The sequence below is a fragment of the Capra hircus genome, chromosome 9 (genome assembly GCF_001704415.2).
Source record: "Capra hircus breed San Clemente chromosome 9, ASM170441v1, whole genome shotgun sequence".
NCBI classification, from domain to species: Eukaryota; Metazoa; Chordata; class Mammalia; order Artiodactyla; family Bovidae; genus Capra; species Capra hircus.
In genome coordinates this window covers 53,922,841-53,947,571 of record NC_030816.1, presented here as the reverse complement: position 1 = coordinate 53,947,571, position 24,731 = coordinate 53,922,841, and the positions used below count along the sequence as shown (strand labels likewise).

Sequence of the window (24,731 nt, the reverse complement as noted above, 5' to 3'; positions counted from 1 at the left end):
AGACTTAACTCTTGGTTTACAAAAATGAAACGAATACATTAAAATATAAATAAGTAAATGAATCAAGGAAAAAGGAAAACCAGGGTAGAATAATACAGTGATACCACAGGAAATGAGTATATAACAAAGAAGACCAGTAAAATGTACATAACTGTTAAATAAAGACCACAAATTTAGCAGTTTCCCAGCATCCAAAACAAAAAAGGAAACCCAGAGAGTTACACAATTATTTATAAAATATAAGTAGACAAGTTTCAAAGAAAACATTTTTTATCTATCAGACAATCTTTTCTTATACTGAGTCAAAATTTTAATTTTGGTAACGCTATTACCAAAATGAATTGAACACAATCTTGGTTTAAAATGCAAAATACAATAAAATTATTTATTTTGTGATATTTTTGAGAGATTACAATATAAATTGTAATGATGGCAGTTATTTCTTGGCCATCTATATGTTTTGCTTGTTTATCATCCATCTCCCTCTGCTAGAATATAAACACAGAGATTTTTGCCTACTTTGCCCCCTTTGCTTAAGCAGAATTGTACCCAGCACCGTGATGCACACAGTGAATATTTATTAAATAAATGAAGAAAATAATCAAGTTGTGTGGGACAGACTTGGAAGAGAGGTGTCTGAGTCACACCATCTTATTTAAGAGTGTAAGCCAGTAACCAGGTCCTATGCTGTCAACCTGACTGCAATTTATTTACTGAGATATTTTACAATGGAAAGACAACATTCTGAATATGAGGTTATCAACTTAGCTTTCCCTTCTTGATGCTATCTAGAAAGGGAGGAAATCCTCAAACACTCAGGTCTAAGATGAATTAAACAGCTCTAAGCTTCCCACGTGGCAATAGTGGTAAAGAATCCACCTGACAATGCAGGAGACACAAAAGACACGAGTTCACCCCCCTCAGTGGGGAAGATCCCCTGGAGGAGGGCATGACAACCCACTCCAGTATTCTTGCCTGGAGAATTCCATGGACACAGGAGCCTGGTGGGCTACTGTCCATAGGGTCACACAGAGTCAGACACGACTGAAACAACTTAGTGTACACCAACTATTTTAGAGGGCAATCTCACTTTACCCAGGACACCTTGGATTTAGAATAGCAGCTCTCATTGCTGCAATAGTAACTGAGCTTTGAGTATCATATGATGAGTTGTAAACCTAAAACTTCAATATCTCTGGGTGTAAGTAAGTGATATTGATACCTGTTTATTATGCACAAAAGGAAATATTTCATTAGTAGGAAGAACATAAAAAGAAGTAAACTAATTAAGTCTGCATTCTTGATCAGTATTGTACATTCCTGCCTCTTCTGGCAACTACCTGTTTGTTCTCTATAGCTATGAGATTACTTCTGTTTTGTTGTTCATTTGTTTTTTTAGACTCTACACGTAAAAGTCAAATCATATAGTATTTGTCTTTCTTTGTCTGACTCAGCTCACTTAGCATAACATCATCTATGTCTATCTATGTCGTCACAGAAGGCAGGATTTCATTCTTTTTATGGCTGAGTAATATTCCATTGTATTTAATATTCCACTGTGTATATATATATCATCATTCCACTGTGTATATATATAGCATCTTCTTTATTGAATTCAACTCTTGATGCCCACTGAGGTGCTTCCATATCTTGGTGACTGTAAATAACGCTACAATGAGCATGGAGTGCCATATCTTTTTGAGTTCAAGTTTTTGATTTCTTTAGAAAAATATCCAGGAGTGGATTTGCTGGATTGTATGGTAGTTCTATTTCTGATTTTTTGGAGGAACTGCCATTGTTCTCTATAGTGGCTGCACCATTTACATTCCCACAAACAGTATATGAGGGTTCCCTTTTCTTAACATCCTCACTGACGTTTGTTATTTCCTGTCATGTTTTACATTTTAGTTTTATTATTTATTCGTTTTTGGCTACACTGGGTCTTCACTGCTGCTTGGACTTTTCTCTAGTTGCAGAAATCAGGGGCTCCTCTCTAGCTGCAGTGTGCAGGCTTCTCATTGCAGTGATTTCTCTTCGTGTGGAGCACAAGCTCTAGGGTTCATGAGATTCAATAGTTGTGGTGCATGGGCTTAGTGGCTCTGCGGCATGTGGATTTTCCCAGATTGGGGATTGAATCTATATTTCCTCCATTGGCAGGCAGACTCTTTACCACTGAGCCCCAAGGAAAGCCCTATTTCTTGTCTTTTCGATAAAAGGCATTCTGAAAAGTGTGAGGAGAACTCACTGCAGTCAAAACAAATGCTTTGAAATGGCTTATTTCTTTAACTCTGGAGACTGGGGCCAGAGTGCCTGGATTTGTCCTTTAACTCACCACTTACTTAAACAAATTGCTTGATATACTCGAGCATCAGTTTTCTTATTTTTTATTTGAATTTGTACCGTGGGCATAATAACTTAAAGGATCAATTGAGATAACCCATGTGTATTAAGGTTTCCATCCACGCTAAGAAATCTGTATGCAGATCAAGAAGTAATAGTTGGAACCAGACATGGAACAACAGATTGGTTTCAAATTGGGAAAAGAGTATGTCAAGGCTGTATATTGTCACCTTGCTTATTTAACTGTTATGCAGGGTACATCATGTGAAAACCTGGGCTGGATGAAGCACAAGCTGGAATCAAGATTGCCTAGAGAAATGACCTCAGATAGGCAAATGATACCACCCTTATGGCAGAAAGTGAAGACAAACTAAAGAGCCTCTTGTTGAAAATGAGAGAGGAGAGTGAAGAAACTGGCTTAAAACTCAGTATTTAAAAAATGAAGATCATAGGATCTGGTCCCATCACTTCACGACAACTAGATGGGGAAATAACTGAAATAGTGAGAGATTTTATTTTCTTGGGCTCCAAAATCACTGCAGATGGTGACTGTAGCCATGAAATTAAAAGACGCTTGCTTCTTGGAAGAAAAGCTATGAGAAACCTAGACAGCGTATTAAAAAGCAGAGACATTACTTTACTGACAAAGGTTTGTCTAGCCAAAGCAACGGTTTTTCCAGTGGTCATGTATGGATGAGGGAGTTGGACTATAAAGAAAGCTGAGTGCCAAAGAATTGACACTTTTGAACTGTGGTGTTGGAGAAGACTCTTGAGAGTCCCTTGGACTGCAAGGAGATCCAACCAGTCAATCCTAAAGGAAATCGGTCCTGAATATTCATTGGAGAGACTGATGCTGAAGCTGAAACTCCAAAACTTTGGCCACCTGATATGAAGAGTTGACTCATTGGGAAAGACCCTGATGCTAGGAAAGATTGAGGGCAGGAAAAGAAGGGGACAATAGAGGATGAGATGGTTGGATGGCATCACCGACTCAATGGACATGAGTTTGAATAAACTCCGGGAGTTGGTGATGGACAGGAAGGCCTGGTGTGCTGCAGTCCATGGGGTTGCAAGGAGTCAGACACGACAGAGCTACTGAATTGAACAGAACTGAGCCATGCTATAACAAATTATTACAAACTTAGTAGCTAAAAATTATACAAATTTGTTATCTTACAGTTCTGGAGGTCAGAGAAGTAGACTCGAGTAGATGAAAATGAAGGTATCAGTAGCGCTGCATCCCATGTGGAGGCTCTAGAGGAGAATCCATTCATTTGACTTTCCCAGCTTCTGGAAACTACTTGCATTCCTTGGTTCCTGGTCCCCTTCTCTGTCTTCAGATATAGTAGTGTAGCGTTTTCTCTCCTCTCTCACCTCTGCTTCCATTTCTCCATCTTTTCTCTCTTACTTTACTGCTTCTGTTTTATAAGGATCCTGTGAATTACTTTGAGCCTATCCAGATATTCTGGGCTTCCCTGGTGGCTCAGAATCCACCCGCAGTGTAAGAGACCCTGGTTCAATCCCTGGATAGAGAAGATCCCCTGGAGTAGGAAATGGCAACCCACTCTAGTATTCTTGCGTAAAGAATTCCTTGAACAGAGGAGCCTGGCAGGCTACAGTCCATAGGATCATAAAGAGTTTGGCATGACTGAACGACTAACATACACACAAAAATATTCCAGGATAATATTGCCATCTCAAGATCCTCAACTTAATCACATCTATAACATCTCTTTGGCTATGTAGGACTTCCTAGTGGCTCAGATGGTAAAGTGTCTGCCTATAATGCAGGAGACCCAGGTTCAATCCCTGGGTCAGGAAGATCCCCTGGAGAAGTACTCTTGTCTGGAAAATCCCATGGATGGAGGAGCCTGGTAGACTACAGTCCATGGGGCCACAAAGAGTCAGACATGACTGAGCGACTTCACTTTTGGCTATGTAAGGGAATGTCTTCACATATTCACAGGGTCCAGGGATTTTGGGGGAGGGGAGCGAGCTTGTCATTATTCCACTTATGAACTCACACAAAGTGTTTCTTCAGTTAGCTAATATTATTATTTCTGAGGGCTTCCCTAGTAGCTCAGTTAGTAAAGAATCCACCTGCAATGCAGGAGACCTGGGTTCCATCTCTGGGTTGGGAAGATACCCTGGAGAAGCAATGGCTACCCACTCCAGTATTCTGGCTTGGAGAATTCCATGGACTGTGTAGTCCATGGGGTTACAAAGAGTTGGACACGACTGAGTGATTTTCACTTTTACTTTAATTATTTCTGGGGCTTCTCTGGCTGCTCAGATGGTAAAGAATCTGCCTGCAATGCAGGAGACTTGGGTTTCGTTTTATGCACATTCCCACTGGCAACCAGCTTTCTCTAAAGTTTGTAGAAATTAGTTAAGTGATAATTTTCCATAATGCAGAAACTGAAATAAAACTAGGCTTTGATCAACTCAGCCTCTGATTCTTTTCCCAAACAATTGTAGTTTGTCATCTTTTGACTTTCTGCTGAGATGAGTGGACCATTGCTTTATACAAACAGTATTTGTCAACAAGTAAACAGCTAATTGACTATTTTACCATGGCCCCAAAGAAATTACATGTGATTTTAATGCTCCACTGTGTTTGCATGCCTGTTTCTTAATGAACTCTTCTTTGCATTTATTTAATATAGGCAGTTGTGAGAATTTAGAAGCATATAAATGTTATGACATAAAGTTATTTTATATGTCCTCCAACAAGTCTTCTCAGGTGATTTGAAAACATTCAACAATGAAATGAGAACTTATTTCCAGGATAAAACAGGTATTGCATTAGTGAGAGGCACATCTTAGCAAACTACTACACAGAAAGCCTGTTCAAGGAAGTTCAAGCACAAAATAGTAGTTTATATCTCATGCCTTTTCCCCCCACGCCAGTCACAACTATCATTTTCTTCAAATATAGGTTAAAACTGGTCATCCCTGAAAGCTTTTCTTTCCAACTGTACTTCATCAGGACCTAATACTTTGCTTTCTGTTTCTTCACATTTTGAACATATTATGTATTACACACACATATCCACACACATATGGCTTTTTTCCCCATCTTTCTTTCTCTCTTTTCATGGTTTGTTAATCTCAAATGTAAATGGCTAATTCCTCTGTATCCCTGTAGAGTAACTAGCGCTATGTTGCACACTTAATCAGTTCAATTCAGTCACTCAGTTGTGTCTGACTCTTTGCGACCCCATGACTGCAGCACGCCAGGTTTACCTGTCCATCATCAACTCACAGAGCTAGCTCAAACTCATGTCCATCGAGTCAGTGATGCCATCCAACCATCTCATCCTCTCTGTTGTCCCCTTCAATCTTTCCCAGCATCAGGGTCTTTTCCAATGATTCAGTTCTTCACATCAGGTGGCCAAAGTATTGGAGTTTCAGCTTCAGCATCAGTCCTTCCAATGGACACTCAGAACTGATTTCCTTTAGGATTGACTGGTTGGATCTCCTTGCAGTCCAAGGGACTCTCAAGAGTCCTTTCCAACACCGCAGTTCAAAAGCATCAATTCTTCAGCATCAGCTTTCTTTAGGGCCCAACTTTCACATCCATACATGACTATTGGAAAAACCGTAGCTTTGACTAGACAGACTTTTGTTGGCAAAGTAATGTCTAGGCCTTGTAAAATGCTATCTTGGTTAGTCATAACTTTTCTTCCAAGGAGCAAGCATCTTTTAATTTCATGGCTGCAGTAACCATCTGCAGTGATTTTGGAGCCCCAAAAAAGTAGTCTCTCACTGTTTCCATTATTTCCCCATCTATTTGGCATGAAGTGATGGGACTGGATACCATAATCTTAGTTTTTTGAATGTTGAGTTTTAAGCCAACTTTTGCACTCCCTTCTTTCACTTTCATCAAGAGGCTCTTTAGTTCTTCTTTACTTTCTGCCATAAGGGTGGTGTCATCTGCATATCTGAGGTTATTGAGATTTCTCCCGGCAATCTTGATTCTAGCTTGTGCTTCATCTAGCCAGGCATTTCGCATGATGTACTATGCATATAAGTTAAATAAGCAGGGTGACAATATACAGCCTTGATGTACTCCTTTCCCAATTTGGAACTAGTCTGTTGTTCCATGTCCAGTTCTAACTGTTGTTTCTTGACCTGCATACAGATTTCTCAGGAGGCAGGTCAGGTGGTCTGGTATTTCCGTCTCTTTCAGAATTTCCTACAGTTTATTGTGATCCACACAGTCAAAGGCTTTGTAGTCAATAAGGCAGAAGCAGACGTTTTTCTGGAACTCTCATGCTTTTTCGATGATCCAGTGGATGTTGGAAATTTGATCTCTGGTTCCTCTGCCTTTTCTAAATCCAGCTTGAACATCAGGAAGTTCTCAGTTCATATTCTACTGGAGCCTTGCTTGGAGAATTTTGAACATTACTTTGCTAGTTTGTGAGATGAGTGCAATTGTGCAGTAGTTTGATTGTTCTTTGGCATTGCCTTTTTTTGGGATTGGAATGAAAACTGACCTTTTCAGTCCTGTGGCCACTGCTGAGTTTTCCAAATTTGCTGGCATATTGAGTGCACCACTTTCATAGCATCATCTTTCAGGATTTGAAATAGCTCAACTGAAATTCTGTCACCTCCACTAGCTCTGTTTGTAGTTATGCTTCCTAAGGCTCCCTTGACTTTGAATTCTAGGATGTCTGGCTCTAGGATAGTGATCACACCATCATAGTTATCTGGGTCATGAAGATCTTTTTTGTATAGTTGTCTGTGTATTCTTGCCACCTCTTCTTAATATCTTCTGCTTCTGTTAGGTCCATACCATTTCCGTCCTTTATTGAGCCCATCTTTGCCTGAAATGTTCCCTTGGTATCTCTAATTTTCTTGAAGAGATCTCTAGTCTTTTCCATTCTATTGTTTTCCTCTACTTCTTTGCATTGCATGCTTAATAAATGCTTGCAAATGACAAAATGAATTCTTTGCTTCAGTTAAAGAGGACTTCGGCACTAAAATGAGCCCCTATGTTTGTGTATAGGTTTCGGTGGTTCATTTTCTTGTCAGGCTTCCCCTGGTTATGAATTTAGTGGCAGTGCCAACAGCGTAAAGGGAGGATTTTATTGGAGAACATTTGGAGGATTAGAAAAATCTCCAGAGCTTTGGAATCACCACATTTTGTGTTCAGATTTCTATTGCATTCTGTCTCAAGACCAGAATAAGCAGAGACGAAAGATGGCAAGATCCGCAGGGTTCCATATGTGAAGCCAGCCCCTCCAAACTGAGTGGGAGGAAGGAAAGAACATGATCATTGGAGAATTTCTCATTCATCTGTATTAATTCTCCTCAGGCTGCAACTTTGCATATAAGCTTTTAACCCTGCAAAATGTATTATGGAATACAGGATGTATTTGATTAGTTTGAAGAGTTATCCTCTTTCCTGGATTTTACTAAAATAAAAAACAAGCAAACAAACAAATACCCTGGGATAATTTGTCCATTCACACCATAATCATTCAAACAGGATTCAAAGAGATTCTATACAGCTAGTGCTCTTTATATCTTTTTTTTTTTTTTTTCTTATAGTGAGCCATGGGGAAAACAAATACTTTTTTTGGCATGGAAATTACTCACTAGATAAAGGGTGAATAAGACACCGTATAGTATCCCAGAAAAGGTAATTTATCAAACACATAGGGTATCAAGAAGACCAAACATTTTTTCCCCTCAGTTCAATCTTTTATTAACATCATTTAGTCGCCTGCTTCTGCTGCTGCTGTTAAGTTGCTTCAGTCGTGTCCAACTCTGTGCGACCCCATAAATGGCAGCCCACCAGGCTCCCCCGTCCCTGGGATTTTCCAGGCAAGAACACTGGACTGGGTTGCCATTTCCTTCTCCAATGCATGAATGTGAAAAGTGAAAGTGAAGTCGCTCAGTCGTGTCCGACTCTTCGAAACCCCATGGACTGCAGCCTACCAGGCTCCTCCATTCATGGGATTTTCCAGGCAAGAGTACTGGAGTGGGTTGCTATTGCCTTCTCCGTCGTTTAGTCCAGGCTTTTTGAAAATGGGAAGAGACACTGAAGTCAGAATACACCAGCTCTGGAAGTGACTGTAACCGTACCATCCCTCTATGTGCGTGCTAAGTTGCTCAGTTGTGTCTGATTTTTTTGCAACCGCATAAACTGTACCCCACCTGGCTTCTCTGACCATAAGTTTCTCCAGGCAAGAATACTGGAGTGGGTTGCTGTGCCCTTCTCCAGGGATCTTCCCGAGCCAGGGGTCAAACCAGGAAATCCGCCCCATCCCTCCACCTCAATCCAATTCATACTTGTATGATTGGCTTCCTTTTTGACCCATGCTTGTTAATTATATCCAGCTGTAAGCAGATTGTTCTTCCACATTAGCAACAGCCAGCTCTGTGCTGCTGCTGCTAAGTCGCTTCAGTCGTGTCTGACTCTGTGCGACCCCATAGACGGCAGCCCTCCAGGCTCCACCATCCCCAGGATTCTCCAGGCAAGAACATTGGAGTGGGTTGCCATTTCTCTCTCCAATGCATGAAAGTGAAAAGTGAAAGTGAAGTCGCCCAGTAGTGTCCAACTCTTCGAGACTCCATGGACTGCGGCCCATCAGGCTCTTTTGTCCATGGGATTTTCCAGGCAAGAGTACTGGAGTGGGTTGCCATTGCCTTCTCCGAAAACCTCTGGAGCATGCACTATTTTGAGTAGTGTTTCCTGAACTAATCCTCAGTTATGGATATTTCAAAAGGTTCAAGGGACTTTCAAACTCAAACTCTGGGTTTGAGTATAGTGCATTTCTTTCCATTTGATCCCACATTACCCAAGAACATACAGAGAGGAGAACTTCCCTAGAGACAGGCACATAGCAATCACAATTCCATTTGTTTCTGGATACTCTGCTGTCAAGATCTCAGTAGTAACTGGCTAGGTCCCAGCACTAATCCTGGGATCACAGGGCTTTGCTCTATAGTCCCCAACACTCACCCAGAACAATATCTTTCAAAGACATAACAGACACTTTTTTTTTTTTTTTTTCCTGGACGTCTCTGTTCTCTTGAAGGGCTTTATTGTCAGAAATTCCCTTCCCCTCCCTTCCTGGAGGACTCTACTGATAGCACACATACCCATGTAAGGCTATGGCTGTAAGGAAGTGTTTCTAGTACCCACCCATCCCCCCACCACCATTCAAAGAGGAAATAGAAGCGCATTTTCATCCAGCAGCCTAAGAAGGTCTGTCTGATGAATTGGTATTGAGAATTTTGGCACCTCATTCAAATGAACATTTTTAGAAATGAGAGTTAGGTACATAGGCATGGAGGGGGATGGAGGGAAAATAAGATTCAGAATTAGAATACGCAGGTCAGTGTGACAACTCTCCTACTGACCAGCGTCAAACTGGCCAAGTATTTTAATCCCTCTAAACTCTGGTTTTCCTTATCAGTTAAGTGAAATTAATAATGCTACCTGCTCTACCTGCTTCACAGGGTTGGAGTGAGGATAGGTTGAGATCATGTGAATAGGCATTACAAACAGAAAGAATCATATACGCAATCAATTGTTATTAACAAACAGAATAGTATCTAATTGCTTATCAATGCATGCTGTGGGTATACTTTTGATCTGTCATTGCGTAAATAAAACCTTGCTTCTTCTGGGTATAGGTTTGTCCATAATCCTTAAGTGGAACAAGAGAAAGAAAAGAACATTTGCTCAGCATTTAATATCGTCTGGGCCCTTCATAGCCATTGATATAAATAAATTTATACCTAAACAATTTATATCTATTAAAATATACTATATTTCATTCAGTCCTCTGAAAAATCTGATTGATTAACTCTTCTCTTTTAGAGTTATATAGTCCAAAACTTTGAGAAAGAATGTATTCTCTTCCTCCCTCTAACAGATGCACTTTGTCCAATACCATTCTGGTAACCGTGGAAAAGTTCTACAAGAGAAAAGCTAGCTATAGTAAAGAAATCTGTTTAACTTTGCTCAATCCAGAGTTCTCCAAGCTTATTTGATCTGGAGCCCCTTATTTTCCAATTATGCTTGCTAAATTTTGATAGAACTGAGATTCTACAGAAAACATTTTGCCAAGTATAGATCTAAATTCATGATTAGTGTTACTCCGTGGCAAATCTGCAATCAGAATGCAAACCTGTCCTCTTTAAAAGGACACACTAAAACAATATATCAAAAAGGGTTGACAAATAGGGAAGTGCAGTCATAAAATTTCATTATTCTACATTTACTTCTAATTATATCAGCATTATAGTTTAGGGTTTTTTTTTTCAGCCTTCTCCCCCACCCCCCGCTTAGTTGTAATCAGTATATGTTGACTTTGTCTTCTGATTATTTATATACAGTAAAACATGAGAGTCCCTTGGACTGCAAGGAGATCCAACCAGTCCATTCTGAAGGAGACCAGCCCTGGGATTTCTTTGGAAGGAATGATGCTGAAGCTGAAACTCCAGTACTTTGGCCACCTCATGTGAAGTGTTGACTCATTGGAAAAGACTCTGATGCTGGGATGGATTGGGGGCAGGAGGAGAAGGGGACGACAGAGGATGAGATGGCTGGATGGCATCACTGACTCAATGGACATGAGTCTGAGTGAACTCCGGGAGTTGGTGATGGACAGGGAGGCCTGGCGTGCTGCGATTCATGGGGTCACAAACAGTCAGATACAACTGAGTGACTGAACTGAACTGAAAACATGTATAACATAAAAATGATCACTTTAGCCATTGTTAAGTGCACAATTCCATGGCATTCTGAACTTTTACACTGTTGTGCACTCATTGCCACCATTCATCTCCAGAACGTTTTCAGCTCCCCAAATGTAAGATATATCTTTATTGACTTCTGATCTTTTTTACTTAATATTTTATCAGAAACATTTTTCCACTTTGCAACTTAAAAAAAAAAAAACAAACTTCATTTCTAAAGGCCATGAAATATTTAATCCAGATAATACTTATCTGCCTATGGTTGGGGAAAGTGAAGGTGAAAATCACTCAGTTGTGGCTGACTCTTTGAGACCCATAGACAGAATTCTCCAGGCCAGAATACTGGAGTGGGTAGCCTTTCCCTTCTCTAGGGAATGTTCCCAGCCCAGGGATCAAACTCAGGTCTCCCATGTTGCAGGTGGATTCTTTTACTAGCTGAGTCACAGGGAAGCTCAAGAAGACTGGAGTGGGTAGCCTATCCCTTCTCCAGCAGATTTTCCCAACCCAGGAATCGAACTGTGTTCTCCTGCATTCAGGCAGATTCTATATTTTTAATTTTAAGGCAAATTCTTTACCGACTGAGCTATGATGGAAGCCCACCACTTTTGTATTATTTCCAGTTTTCTCTTTTGTAAATGATAAATAATTGTGTCTATAACATTTACTATGTTTTGGATTATTTAGAATAGCTAGTAGATTAAAGAATATGAACATTTTAGCTTTTGGACATGTTGACCATCTTCTTTTTTTTCCTGTTATACCAAGTTTACACTTTTATTGTTTGATGGCCATGTTCACCCATTCTTTCAAATGAACAAAGACCCAGTAAATTCCTAATATTTGCTGAGTAATGTGTGAAAGATACACATATCTTTTACTCGAATCATTTCAATATACTGTAGACAGCATTAGGTATTGTGGCCAGCATTAGTGACAACTAAGGACAAAAGTACTGATTATTTGCCCACAAGTCTTATTGCATTCTTTTAGTGAGAGGCATCCTTGCTAGTTTGCTGATTCTATCTGAGGATTTCCTTCTCTGTCTTTGTTTCCCCTTGCCCACTTCTTACTCATATATGTACTGTTGGACAAATTACGTAATTTCTAACTTTGTTTTCGTGGCGCTAGTGGTAAAGAATTCACCTGCCAACGTAGGAGACAGAGAGGACACGGGTTCAAGACCTGGGTCGAGAAGATCCCCTGGAGTGGGAAATGGCAACCCACTCCTGTATTCTTGCTTGAAAAATTCCATGGGCAGAGGAGCCTGGCAGGATACAGTCCATGGGGCCAAAAGAGTTAGACATGAGCATGCATGCATGCATAGGATTATTGTCTGAACTTGAGTAGACTTTGTATATCTTAATGTCTCAATGAGATATTATATGTCTTAAACCAGTGCCTAGTACATTACAAGCACTCTGTAAACATTACCTGTTACTGTTATTACTTCTAAGATGGAGAAAGTGAGATGAACGCTCTGTTAGTTGACTCAAGGCGTGGGCAAGCTAGAACTATGTGCACTTTGCCCTGGCACTGTATGTCAATTTTTAAACAAGCTTTCTCTGCGTTTAAACAAACCTATTGAGTCATGAACTTCCTTCATCTTTCTTTCAGGAATAGAAGAAGAGATTAATTAGTATATGGATGGTGGTGGTGCTGGGACATTTGTTTTTCCTGAGACACATTGCTGCTAAGTTTTACAAAGTTCTGCTAAGTCCTTTAAAAGAAAAATATATGTCCTTCAGGTTTTTGTTATCTAATATTCAGGAATATTCTTCAAACAAAGTAATAGGAACATTGATGTGCTAGGAGTTATAGGTTGATGACTTAAAAAATTATACATTGCACTCTAAAGAATGAACTTAATGCTGAATTGAATTGACAAGGGTCAACGTGCCAAGAAGCTAGCTATAAAATGCCCAATTATGTTTAATCAAGCATCTATCCGTATTAAATTTTTAAAGAACTATTTTTCTTGCTGATATATTTTCCTTGCTTTATATGTATATAAAATGAGCTCTATCATAAATTTGGTCTTTAATAGAAAAGAAGAGAGAAGAGGGCATGCTCAGTCCTGTCTGACTCTGCAATCCCTGTAGCCCGCCAGACTTCTTTGTCCATGGAATTTTCCAGGTAAGAATACTGGAACAGGTTGCCATTTCCTCCTTCCGGGACTCTTCCCAACACAGGGTTGGAACTTGTGTCTCTTGAGTCTCTCCTGTTTGAAGGAGGATTCTTTACCACTGCACCACCTGGGAGGAATGGGGTCTTTAATTGCAGGGGGTCTTCAATTGCATATACTTAATCTGAATAAAGGAATATGTGTCCTGGCAAATTGTGTGAATGTTATATTAAACTGAACATCACACTGTCTTGATTTACAAAAGCCTAAGACGTCTGAGTAACTGACAGATGTCAATCAACAGATTCCATTGTTCTAGGAATTGTATATGACATCAAAATTCTGAATAAAAATTGTTTCTTCAGTTGTGACCACATCTATTTTATGTGCTATTTTACAAAAATGAATAAAGCATACTCTATACAGTCTTTTCATAAAGCAAGTAAGTGCGGCATATGGTGAAACCACTTCAAGCTTCTGAAGAAGCAGCAAACTGTAAAATACTTCACTGTCACAATGTAGCATTATTTTCCTGCGTACGAAATCATTCGTTGCTGTTTTCATTGTCCGCATTAAGTTCTTTCGTGAAATTAACGTCTTAAATAGTTCTTAGATATTAAAAACAAAACAGAAACCATTTCCCACTCCAGCAGACCCTGTGAAAGGCAAGGATAATAAGCCTTGCAGTTCTTAGGTTCTTCCAGAGGGAAGAAGTGGAAAGAGGCCGAAGGTTTCAGAAGTACAAGCAAAGTCAGTGAAACAGAGAGTAAATCCAAATATTCGGCAAATGATAAACCAGAAAAAAAGACATGCCAGCTGTTCACACTGGAAAGTTACTGAACGTTTATTTTGGTTCAAGTTTTATTTTTATATGAGGAAGGAACAATAAGTTTTCTACGGGGGTGGGGTGCTTATTCCTTATGACATCAATAAGGAACAGGGTTTGCGATGCAGGTGGGTGTTTCCTCTGGGCGCTTCTACACTCGTCCTTCTTGCCGGCCACCGCTCCGCTGGGACCTCTGTCTTGCGGACAGAACCCCGAGACGCCTCTGCGTGGGCGAAGAGGTGTCTCTGCGCTCGCCCCATGGGGCTCGGCCACACTGCTCACTTAACTCCCGCTTCTCAAACTGCAATTTCTGTAACAGGGCAGCCAGCGGCTCGGGTCCGCTTTCCCGCCAGCTACTCGCGAGCGGCGGCGGACGGCCGGGCTCGGGCGGCGAACAAAGGCGGCGCGGAGCGCGGGGCGCGGGGCGCGCGGCCGGGGTTGGCGCGTGTCTCTCCGGCAGGAGGCGGCGGCGGCGCCGCGCCCGAGCCTGCATTCCTCAGAAGCGCCCGGAGCCCGCGGGGCGACGTCACCCCCGGCTCCGCCCCCGTCCCTCCCCGAGCAAAGTAACTCTTGACTAACAGGAGCAGCCTCTGCCGAGCATGGAGAGCAGCCGCCGCGGCCGGCCGGCGACGCGGGCGACGCTGGCGCCCCAGAGGTAGTTTGGCTCCCGCCGAGCAGGAAAAAGTGCGGGCGCGCGGCTGTCCACTCCCGGCGCTCACCCCGCCAGGCCCGGCCGGCCCCTCAGCGGTGGGTTTCGCTGCGAGCCTCCGGGCAGCTCTTTGCAGAGCGGCTTGAAACTTCTCCCAAAGTCGACATGGATACGGCGGCGGCGGCGCTGCCCGCTTTTGTGGCGCTCTTGCTTCTTTCCCCGTGGCCGCTCCTGGGGTCGGCCCAAGGCCAGTTCTCCGCAGGTGAGTGGCTGAGGGGGCGTCTGGAGCCCCGAAGAGTGCCCCCGACCTGGGGCTTGCCCAGGGAGGGATCGGGCTCCTCTCCAGGACCGTGGGCAGAGGTTTGCGGGGCGGGGGGAGCGGGCAGAGGGAGAGAGGTCCCCCGACTTTGTGCCAGGTGGGACGCGGGGCGCCCTAGTGGGCGCCGTGGCGCAGGTAACTTTCCTCGTTGCGCCCCATTGTTCCCGGCGGAGGCTCGCCCGGGGCGCAGGCTGGCCGGGCGGTGCGGGAGTGCGAGCGGCAGTGCTCTTGGGAAACGCGGAGCCTCGGCGTGTCGCGCTGACTGCACCGCGCCGGGGAAGAGAGAAAGAAAAAGTAGTGAACGACTCTGGGGACGGCTACTCTGTTGCTCGTGGTGCGGGTTTGTAGCTCTCCGCCGTTAGAACATTTAAAAAAAAAAAAATTTTTTTTCCCCCCCTCGGGAAGCCATTGTCAGAAAGGTGGAGACTCGAAGAGACCGACCTCGGCGTGCTTTGCCAGGTGCTTTTTGTCCCGGGAATAACCTCCCCTGACTATTGTCTAACTACTTCCCCGTCCCTCCCCCAGTCCTTTTCTCGTTCTCTAGCGCAGGGCTGCTCGTTGGGCTCGCCCCGTGGGTTAGGGCACCGCGCGGAGCAGGTTCCGTGTGTGTGTTGGCAGAGCCTGTAGGATGTTTTGAAACACGATTCTGAGGATCCACACCGAGCGGTTCTGGGCAGCGAGGTTTGGGCGCCGGGTCGGGGAAGCCTTGACCCGCGGGGGTTGGGAAGCCCCTTCCTCCCGCAGAGCCACCGCGAAGCTGGCGCAGCTCCTCCCGGAGCCGGCCTGCCTGCTGGGGGCTGTGAACGACTGCCGCCCGCCGCCAAGAGAACCCCAAAGGAGGCATGCAGTGAGGTCTCGCCAGTTAGCCCTTTTGGGTTCTAGTAAAACCACTTCGACAAGTCAGTGAAACCGCGTTTCGCCCAGTCTCGTCCTCCGTTCCCTGCCAGTTTTGTCATCCTTCCTGTCGGTGGTTTCTTTCGTTCTCTCCTCTGGGGGCTCTGAAGTTTCACCAGGTGGACGCTGGGGAGCAGGCTCGCGGGCAATCGTCTGCCTCCCGCCGGTCCAAACAACTTTTCTGGCCAGTCCACCCTGCTCAGCTTGGCTGGCGAGCGCGTCTGCTGCCTTGGTTCTCAGTGCAGATGGAGACGCAGAGGTGGCCGAGGAGAGCTGCAGAAGACGCGGGAAGCGGCAGCCGCGCTCCTGGCTGAGGCCGTGGGACGCGGAGAACGGACGAACTTTGCACTGTCGGTTTCTCTCGTTGTTGTGGCTGCCTGGTTTCCTGGAAATAAACTCAGATTGTTGGTTTCCGGAGTAATGTTTATTTCCCTTGCGTCCTCTTTCCCCTCTCCCGCCCCCTTTTAGAACTATAAAAGGAGTTGGACAACAGATTCAGATGGCAGCATGTGATATGTACTCAGGATTATGAAATGCAGCGAGTACACGGAAAGTTATGTATACAGGTGATGTTTGCAGAGGACTACAGCTCTGTGCAATGAGTGAACCGATAGCTTAATTTTAATTCTTTCTGGAGTAAGCGTTAGTGCAAGCGTCTCTGACAGGTAGAGCTGGTTAGTATTGGAAGCGTGCTTGATGGAAGACGTTGTATGTAGGCAAGTTGGAAGTGGGTATTGATTTCTGCACAGTGTTTGTCAGTGCACGCAGAGCTTACCCTTGAAAAGCCATGTAGTTTGTTAATTGAAAGTTGGAATTCTACCAGTTGCATGATGAAACTTACATGTATTCCAAATTTGCAACTATTAATGTTTGAACAGCTGATGGATATGTTTTTATCAGTGAAGAAACTTTCCCTTTTTCTCGTTTCATATGTTATTTACCCTTTACTGACCAAATAAATATTAGATTTCCTCCAGCAGAATGTATAGATGAGCTTTTCTGATCCTTGGAGTTCAGGTATCTGTAATGAACAGTTGTGTTCATAGACGTCCAGTTCTAAGTAATTTAAGCCTGGCTTTTCTTTATTGACAAAGCAAAACATTTGACTTCATATTTGAGTAAAAGAATGTGCAATCCTAGTAAATACAATTCTGGCAGGACTATATCTCAAAATTTTGCCATTCAGGATTTGTCTGTATGCCCAGAAAGGAATGCCTTTTATTCCCAGAGTTCAGATTGTGGATCTGCCTTTCTCCATAAATTAAAAATTTGTTTTTTAAAAAAATTTCTATTTTCTGCCTCTCCTAAGTCATTTGTTATTCCAGGTCATCAATTTGTTATTGCCACGTCTGATTATGGCAATCAGATTTGTTGCAAAAACTTAGAGTCAGAGATTGGAAGTGTATTCTTTGTTGCATTTTTTTCTTACCTTCTACTTTAAATGATGAACTTTTATTTCATTCAAGAAATTTAAATAAAAATGCTTTTAAAGTGTAAAACAAATACATGTTCAGAATTATAAACTATCCTGTTAAATAAAAAATCACACTATTTAGGTCAGTTTACACTTTTGGATATTATCATGTGGTTCCTAATGTAGTGATAAGCTTCAAAAGCAAATTGAAAAGACTACAGACCCTTAGATCTTTGATATATCATGTGCTCAATCTAGTCTGCTTTGTTTAGGCCACAGTTTTAGGAATGATTTCATCATTTGTGACTTTTCCCTTAGCTTTTGGAGTTAAGGTGTAAAAATGCTACGTGGTGACCCTCTGAAAATCTAAACTTCTAGAGCTTCCTGTAAATCTCAACTTGCGTTCTTTCAATTTGATCACTCACTTAAAACAGCACCTAAAAATGTGTTGTATCTGTGTTATATCTGGGGAAATTGAGGCATGGAAACACAAAAATGTGCTGAAGTTTATTCATTGGTTGTGTAAGTGTTATCTCTTGATATCACAATATAAGAACATTTTCTGTATTAGGACTCAGATGGCTGACAAAACCAGTCACAGATGAGGTAACTGGAGACTCAGCTTTCTCATCTGCAAAATGGGGATAATGATAGCTGTTCTGACCTTTCCACATGGTTTTTACGAGGATGGGGTGAAATAATTTATGTGAGCTGGCCCTGTACGTTGTCAAGCTTCATGCAGCTATCTAGGGTGTAATCATCATATATTAAGGTAGCTAACTGCCTTGACTTCAATCTTTTCTTGCTCCCACATTCTCTCCCATAAGTTCAGGATGGGGTGTGTATGTGTGTGTGTGTGTGTGTGTGTGTGTGTGTGTGTGTGTCTATTTGTGTGTTTCACTTGGCCAGTCATTCATTTTAATTGTTGTTGAACATAAACATCCCAGATTGGCCAGACCATAATTTTATCAGCACAGTGAGAGAAATTATCTTTTATTTATTTATTTTGAACTTACCTCCTGTAAATCCTTACTTGAGTTGAACCTGTAGAAGAGTCACTATTAACATTTATAGTATTCCAACTATAGAAGAAATTTATTTTTAGTCAGTTTCTTTAACTGTCTGTTTACCTATTGGTTATTCAGCCTGTTCATCTCAGTGGGAGAAAAATGTGGCTTTTTAGATGCAGTCTTATCAGTGGCCTAGAGAGGGACTGTTGTCTCTCTAGTGTGATGTGAGCCTGGAAATGCAACTCCAGAGCCTGCCTTGGATATAGTTCCTGGCATGTCACACTGTAAGTGTTTACTCACTTGATCCCTTAGAACCTTGCAACTCATCTAAGCAGAGCCACTTTCTCAGTGTCTCATTCCTTGCTGTTCCATATGTGAGTTAAATTTCTCTTATACTTAATATCTGTATTGGCAAGATCCATTAGTGACAGCTTTTTAAAGGGTTGCCTGTCAGTTTTCTGGTTTTGATTGGCCAGAATCTCACGATCCCTCAATTATTAAAACCCCAGGTTCTAAACTATTAATAATATGTAACCATACATTTCTGAGACTGTTTTTTCTTTCACTAGTCTCCATGTATCTGATTCTGTTGATTTTTCCTAGATTGCAAGATGTTGTTTTTTGTCTGGCCAATCCAGACGGGAAGAGGCAGGTCTGGCTGCTGTTTGGGCTTTGGCATATGTGCTCCTGACAGCTCTTCTCTTTATATTCATAAATATGAATTTGAAAAATAAATCAACCCCTCTGCCACTCTACCCCTCTCCCACGCTTCTTCCCCCTCCCCTCTAGCAACAACAAAGCCCACATGCACATCTACAAAATCACAGCCTTTTTGTTTTCACCACATATCTTTTGGTGCTGATCGTGTTCTTGAAAACTGGAACTGTGACTCAACCATTACCCGGAGCAAACACCAGTCTTCCTACCTGATCTCATATTTCAGGCAATGATGGTTTACTACATGTTTTTATGGCCTTTAACAAACATTTAATTTATGTGGTATGGCCCTATGTTGAGAAACTAGGTTGTTGCCTTCTAATGCTTCTGAAGTGCTGTGTTCTAGGTCTGCTCGAGGTGGTGATACAGACAGTGTAAGTCATGCTAAATATGGATCTGCTTCTCTAAGGCATGGAAAATGCTGTCCTCCTCTGCCTGTGCGCTTCTCATTTCCCGTCCTTGTTCTTCACCGAGGGCAGGAAGAAGAATACTGGAGGACTGAGAACAGGAGCCATCAAGGGAGTTTACAGATTGTTCTTAAAGACAAAGCAAAGAGCACTGGGATCTTGTGTGCGCGTGTTAATCTTTCATTTAATTTTCTAAAGAAGGGAAAAAAAGCCCTATTTTTAAAATTTGTTTATTGGAATCAGCCTTTGCCTTTGTCCAAACACATTCATTTCTTATTCTGTGGATATGAAAACTTCCCCCTGTGTATTCCGCTCAGACTTTACCCTTTGATCATGTGTCTGTTTTGTGTCCCTGTATCAAATGGTATTTCTTTTTGCCTAAAAAGGTTGTAATTGCTTGTAAATGTTTTTTTTTTTCCATCAAAACTCGTTTGTCATATTTCTGAATAATTTCTGAATTTTATCAATTCATGATCTCTTAAATGAGTATTTGATATCAAAGTAAGTACATCAATCAGGCTAATTTTTATTTCAGTTGAAGGTAGAAATAAGCTTGTAAATCCATGAAATAATCCTTTAATGTTGCAGAGTATTTGTGCTTGCATGTCTCTAGAAGAAAGAGAGACTTTGAGTTCCTTTTTGTAAATGGGGATAGAAAACATTTGAGTACCATACTGCCTATTTTTTTGAGATCAGTGACATATATCTGGGCTTTGGAAAACTTTAAAAGTTATGTTTGGATGTGTGATATCAATGAGAACTGTAGAGGTAGATAGTTTACAAAGTTCAAATTTTATCTTAGTGGAAATGTGTTTTTATGAAAAATGTTCTTAAACAAATATAGATTCACATGAAAAGTTTTATTAGTTCCATGGAATTCTGTTGGGAGGGGTATGTTTATTTTTCTGTAAATATTGTTATGGAGATTCTTTTGATTTGTTGTTAGTATTTTAGTAATAAAAACTTGACCTTACATAATTAAAAATGTTCTGTGAGGTTTTGCAGATTGCTGAGCTTCTGGGAAACACTGGGCTTGGGATGTAAGAATCACATTGATCCTATTGTGGAACATTGCCATTTCCCCACTTAACTCTGGTTGAATTTTCTGGCATTCTCTTCTGTATGTTGATAATCCATCAAAATTACACGTGGCTTATCGTGTCACTTGCAGTTGTTTTAGGAGTAAATTAAGTGGTCTTGAATGAAATAATCCATGCTTCTACTTTATATGATCGTAGACAGAGCTCTGTTAATAAAAATGATGAACAGAGCAGTGCTGACTGACTCCTTTTACAGGTGTCATTCTAGGAGTTATTTTCAAAAGAACCCAGATAGAAATAAATCCAAATAAAATAGTGTTTAGAATTACCGTGTGCATTTATTTTGTTGAGAAAGTTGAAAGATGTAAATACATTCTTATGTATATATGTTCTTATGTATATATGTTCATACACACACACACACACATCTTAACAATGATAGAACATCATTGTCCAAAGATTCAAGTGAGAAGGAAACCAAGGGTATCTACAGATGGGATCACATTCCTATACTTATAGTCTAGATAGAGTATTTTTAAAAAGAGTGATTTGTTTTTATTTATTTCGTTTATGGCTGCGCTGGGTCTTTGTTACTGTGCAAGGGCTTTCTCTAGTTGTGGAGAATGGAGGCTACTCTCTAGTTGGGGCTCATGGGCTTCTCATTGCAGTGGCTTCTCTTTTTGTGGAGCACGGGAGCCCTGACTCAGAAGTGGCACGTGGGCTCAGTAGTTGCTGGCTCCTGGACTCTACAGCAAAGGCTCAATAGTTGTGGTGCCTGGGCTTAGTTGCTCTGCGGCACGTGGGATCTTTTTGGAAAGTGAAGTGAAAATGAAAGTCGCTCAGTCATGTCAGACTCTTTGTGACCTCATGGACTATAGAGTCCCTGGAATTCTCCAGGCCAGAATACTGGAGTGGGTAGCCTTTCCCTTCTCCAGGGGATGCTCCCAACCCAGAGATTGAACCCAGGTCTCCCACATCGCAGGCGGATTCTTTACCAGCTGAACCACAATGGAAGGCCAAGAATACTGGAGTGGGTAGCCTATCCCTTCTCCAGCGATTCTTTCTGACCCAGGAATTGAACCAGGGTCTCCCTGAATTGCAGGTGAATTCTTTACCAGCTAAGTTATGAAGGAAGCCCGGGTTCTTTCTGGACCAGAGATCAAACCGATGTCTCCTGCATTGGTAGGTGGATTCTTTACCATTGAACCACCTGGGGAGCCCTAGATTATTGAGTGTAGAGAACTCTTTTGTCTATTGCATAGATGAAGCAACTGAAATGGAAAATATAGGAACTATGTAATATAGAGTAGACTACTGCTGCTGCTGCTGCTAAGTTGCTTCAGTCGTGTCTGACTCTGTGCGACCCCAGAGACAGCAGCCCACCAGGCTCCCCTGTCCCTGGGATTCTCCAGGCAAGAACACTGGAGTGGGTTGCCAGTTCCTTCTCCAGTGCATGAAAGTGAAAAGTGAAAGTGAAGTCACTCAGTCATGTCCGACCCTCAGCGACCCCATAGACTGCAGCCTACCAGGCTCCTCCGTCCGTGGGATTTCCAGGCAGGAGTACTGGAGTGGGTTGCCATTGCCTTCTCTAAGACTGCCCTATACCATACTTTAAAGGAGAAACTAACAAACCTAACTCCAGATTGGTGTCTATTTATATTAACTCTTGCTGATGCAGCCTGCTCCTTAACCAGCTGCTTGCAGACCGATTCTCCAAACCCAGTCCAGGGCAGCAGCTGATGAGCTGCAAAAATTCCCCTAATCCTTGTCGGGTGGTAGGGTGACATGTCAGCTGCTTAAGTGGCAAACTGGCCACAGCTTCTTGATATGACTCGACTTAGGTCATTTGACAAATTCAAGAGTAGGGAGAGGAAGACCTTCTGACATCCTCACTGCCCATTTAAGGAATGATGGCTGATTGCTTCATGGTCATTGGACTTGTCAGTGGCAAGATGCCCTAGAATATAGCTACCTGAATTATGGTCCATGAACTGGCAGCATCAGCATCACCTGGGAACTTGCGATGATCTTGTGATCACATAACAGAGCCCACGCCAGACCTACCAATTGAGAATCTGCATTTTAACAAAATCCCCAGGTGATTTGCTTGAACAGTTAATTTTTGAGAAACCCTGCTCTAAGACAAAGAAAGCTCAGCTTGAAAAGATGTACCACATGCCCTTCACTGTAGAATTGTAAGAGTACTGTGAAAGGATTCATTACAACATGAAATAAATTTCCCTGGAATTATCTTTCTGATCAGTATTACTTAATTATAATTTATCACCCAGACACATCAAAACAACAAAACTATTCAGTTTTTTTATAAAGAATACTCAGACAATTTTGAAAGAAATACTCCATAAGAGAATAAAAATAAGACTAAATAAGTTTGATTATGAATGTATTATATAGTATTTGAGGGTAAACATATTATCTGAGGAACCAAGCATGATATATGCCAATCATTTTTACATTGCACATTGACATGTTGATACAGAAGACAGTATTCCCTCTTTTTTTTTTTTTTTACCAGTGACTGCAGTTTCTTGTTTTATACTTCTCTTTTTCTTCTAAGTGTAATTTAAGGATCTCTGTAATAAGGAGCTCATTTATAGGATAGTCAAATTTAATGAATAGGAGTTAGGTAGAATGCATTAACTATCACTGATATTCTTTTTACTATCTTTTGTGCTCATATATAAGAACAGAGATTCTTGTCAGTTTTCTCCAGAGAAAAATTATGATATAATAGACAGTGTACACTATTCATGTCAAAACACAATTTTACTTGCATTTTATAGCTTGCTTCAGCATTTGAGAAAATGAATTTTCCCAGAAGACCTAATTGCCTTCTTATTAATAAGCCTGTAAGTGTGTTTTGTTATCCAGTTACTATTCTAAATGTGTCTACTTTTGCTGGCTGTTTGAACAGTGAAGTCTCTGATTAAATCACAACTGCTCTATTTGTTTTTGCCATTCACAAGCGACTCAGAAAATACTGGCACACTGATGTGGTTATGGCAGAAACTAGTGGAAAACAAGAGATATAAATTAATGTTAACCCATGATAGTTGGTTATATTGTGATATCAGGAGGTGGGGTTTGGCTCATTATACAGCAGAATTCTCTACGTGTTTGATACTGTAAGTGAAAGTGCTTAACCTTTATTGTTTTAAATACACAAAATATAGTTGCTAGATTAACGAATAAACTACAAATCAGTGATTACCACATTTGTTGGACTGAGACACTAGTGTTCTGTGGAAAAGGTTTAATTGTGGATGAATCAGGGTTAGGGAGAGCTTGATGATGGAGAGAAACTCTGACAAGTACTCGCATGCATCTTGAAGAATTTTAGTCTGAAGTCTCTGATTTGTTACCTTTCCTAGTTGTACACCAAAGTCTAGAGCTTGCTGTTCATACTCACTCTACTTTTATTCTTGTCAGCAAATAGGTCCGTTTATTCCCTCATTCACTGGAGAGGAGAGAGCAAAAAGCAGTTGCCAAATCAAAAATCGAAAAAAAACTAAACAAAACAAAACAATAGGAACTTCCATCTACTGAGTGCCTGCAGCCTGCTAGGACTTATGGTCAGTATTTTACATAATTTAAAACCCTCACCGTAATCCTTTAAGATTAGAGTCATCTCTGTTTTGCAAACTTCAGCCTAGAGAGATTAAGTATTAACTTGCCTCGGGTGACTGTGAGGACTAGGAGAGCCAAGATTCATTATTGAGTATATACACAGAGGTAACAGTAAGGGGCGGAAAATGCAACCTAGACTGCTTGCAACAAAAGGGGAATTTATTGTCTCTCCTGTCAGCTCAGGTGGAGCTTTACTTAGGAGTTCGTGTAATTCTTTTGGGATATGATCCTTCTCTGTCTACTCAATGTAGTTTTGCGGCGTTCTAGAACTTTGGTCTTAGGCTCCCTGTAGAGGTGAGGTGGCTTTAGCAGGTCCCAGATTCTGGTCCATTAGGATTGTGTGAACTATGTGCTGGGCCTCTGAAGGGGCTCTGAGGGTCACTGGAATGGGCTTCAGTCAATCTTATGTCCAGCTCCTGAGGGGAAGTATGTGGATCGGCTTAGTTTACTGGGATTCTGGATTCAGCCCTAGATCCCCCAACCAGGTTATGGGAGAAGACTGTGGATCGCACCATGAGTTGTCAACAAATCGAGGAATAGGTTCTGGAAAAGCAGCCAAACTGCAGAGTGGTTGCTTGAGATAGAATTAAGTAAGCTGTGAGCAGTGAAAGTTGAGAGGGGTGCACC

The 24,731-nt window shown here is 41.7% G+C and overlaps 1 protein-coding gene across 10 annotated transcripts in view; it reads left to right on the top strand.

Annotated features, from left to right (window-relative positions):
- Positions 14,477 to 24,731, top strand: part of PTPRK (protein tyrosine phosphatase, receptor type K) — a 618,081-nt gene continuing 607,826 nt past the window's right edge. For 4 of the 10 annotated variants that reach the window (XM_018053194.1, XM_018053192.1, XM_018053191.1 and 1 more), the window contains exon 1: positions 14,505 to 14,917. In XM_018053194.1, the coding sequence (XP_017908683.1) occupies positions 14,821 to 14,917 (97 nt within the window). In that variant the 5' untranslated portion in view covers positions 14,505 to 14,820. Of the gene's footprint in view, positions 14,918 to 24,731 lie in introns of all 10 variants that reach the window. The other 6 variants (XM_018053187.1, XM_018053185.1, XM_018053195.1 and 3 more) reach the window with 3 other exon arrangements.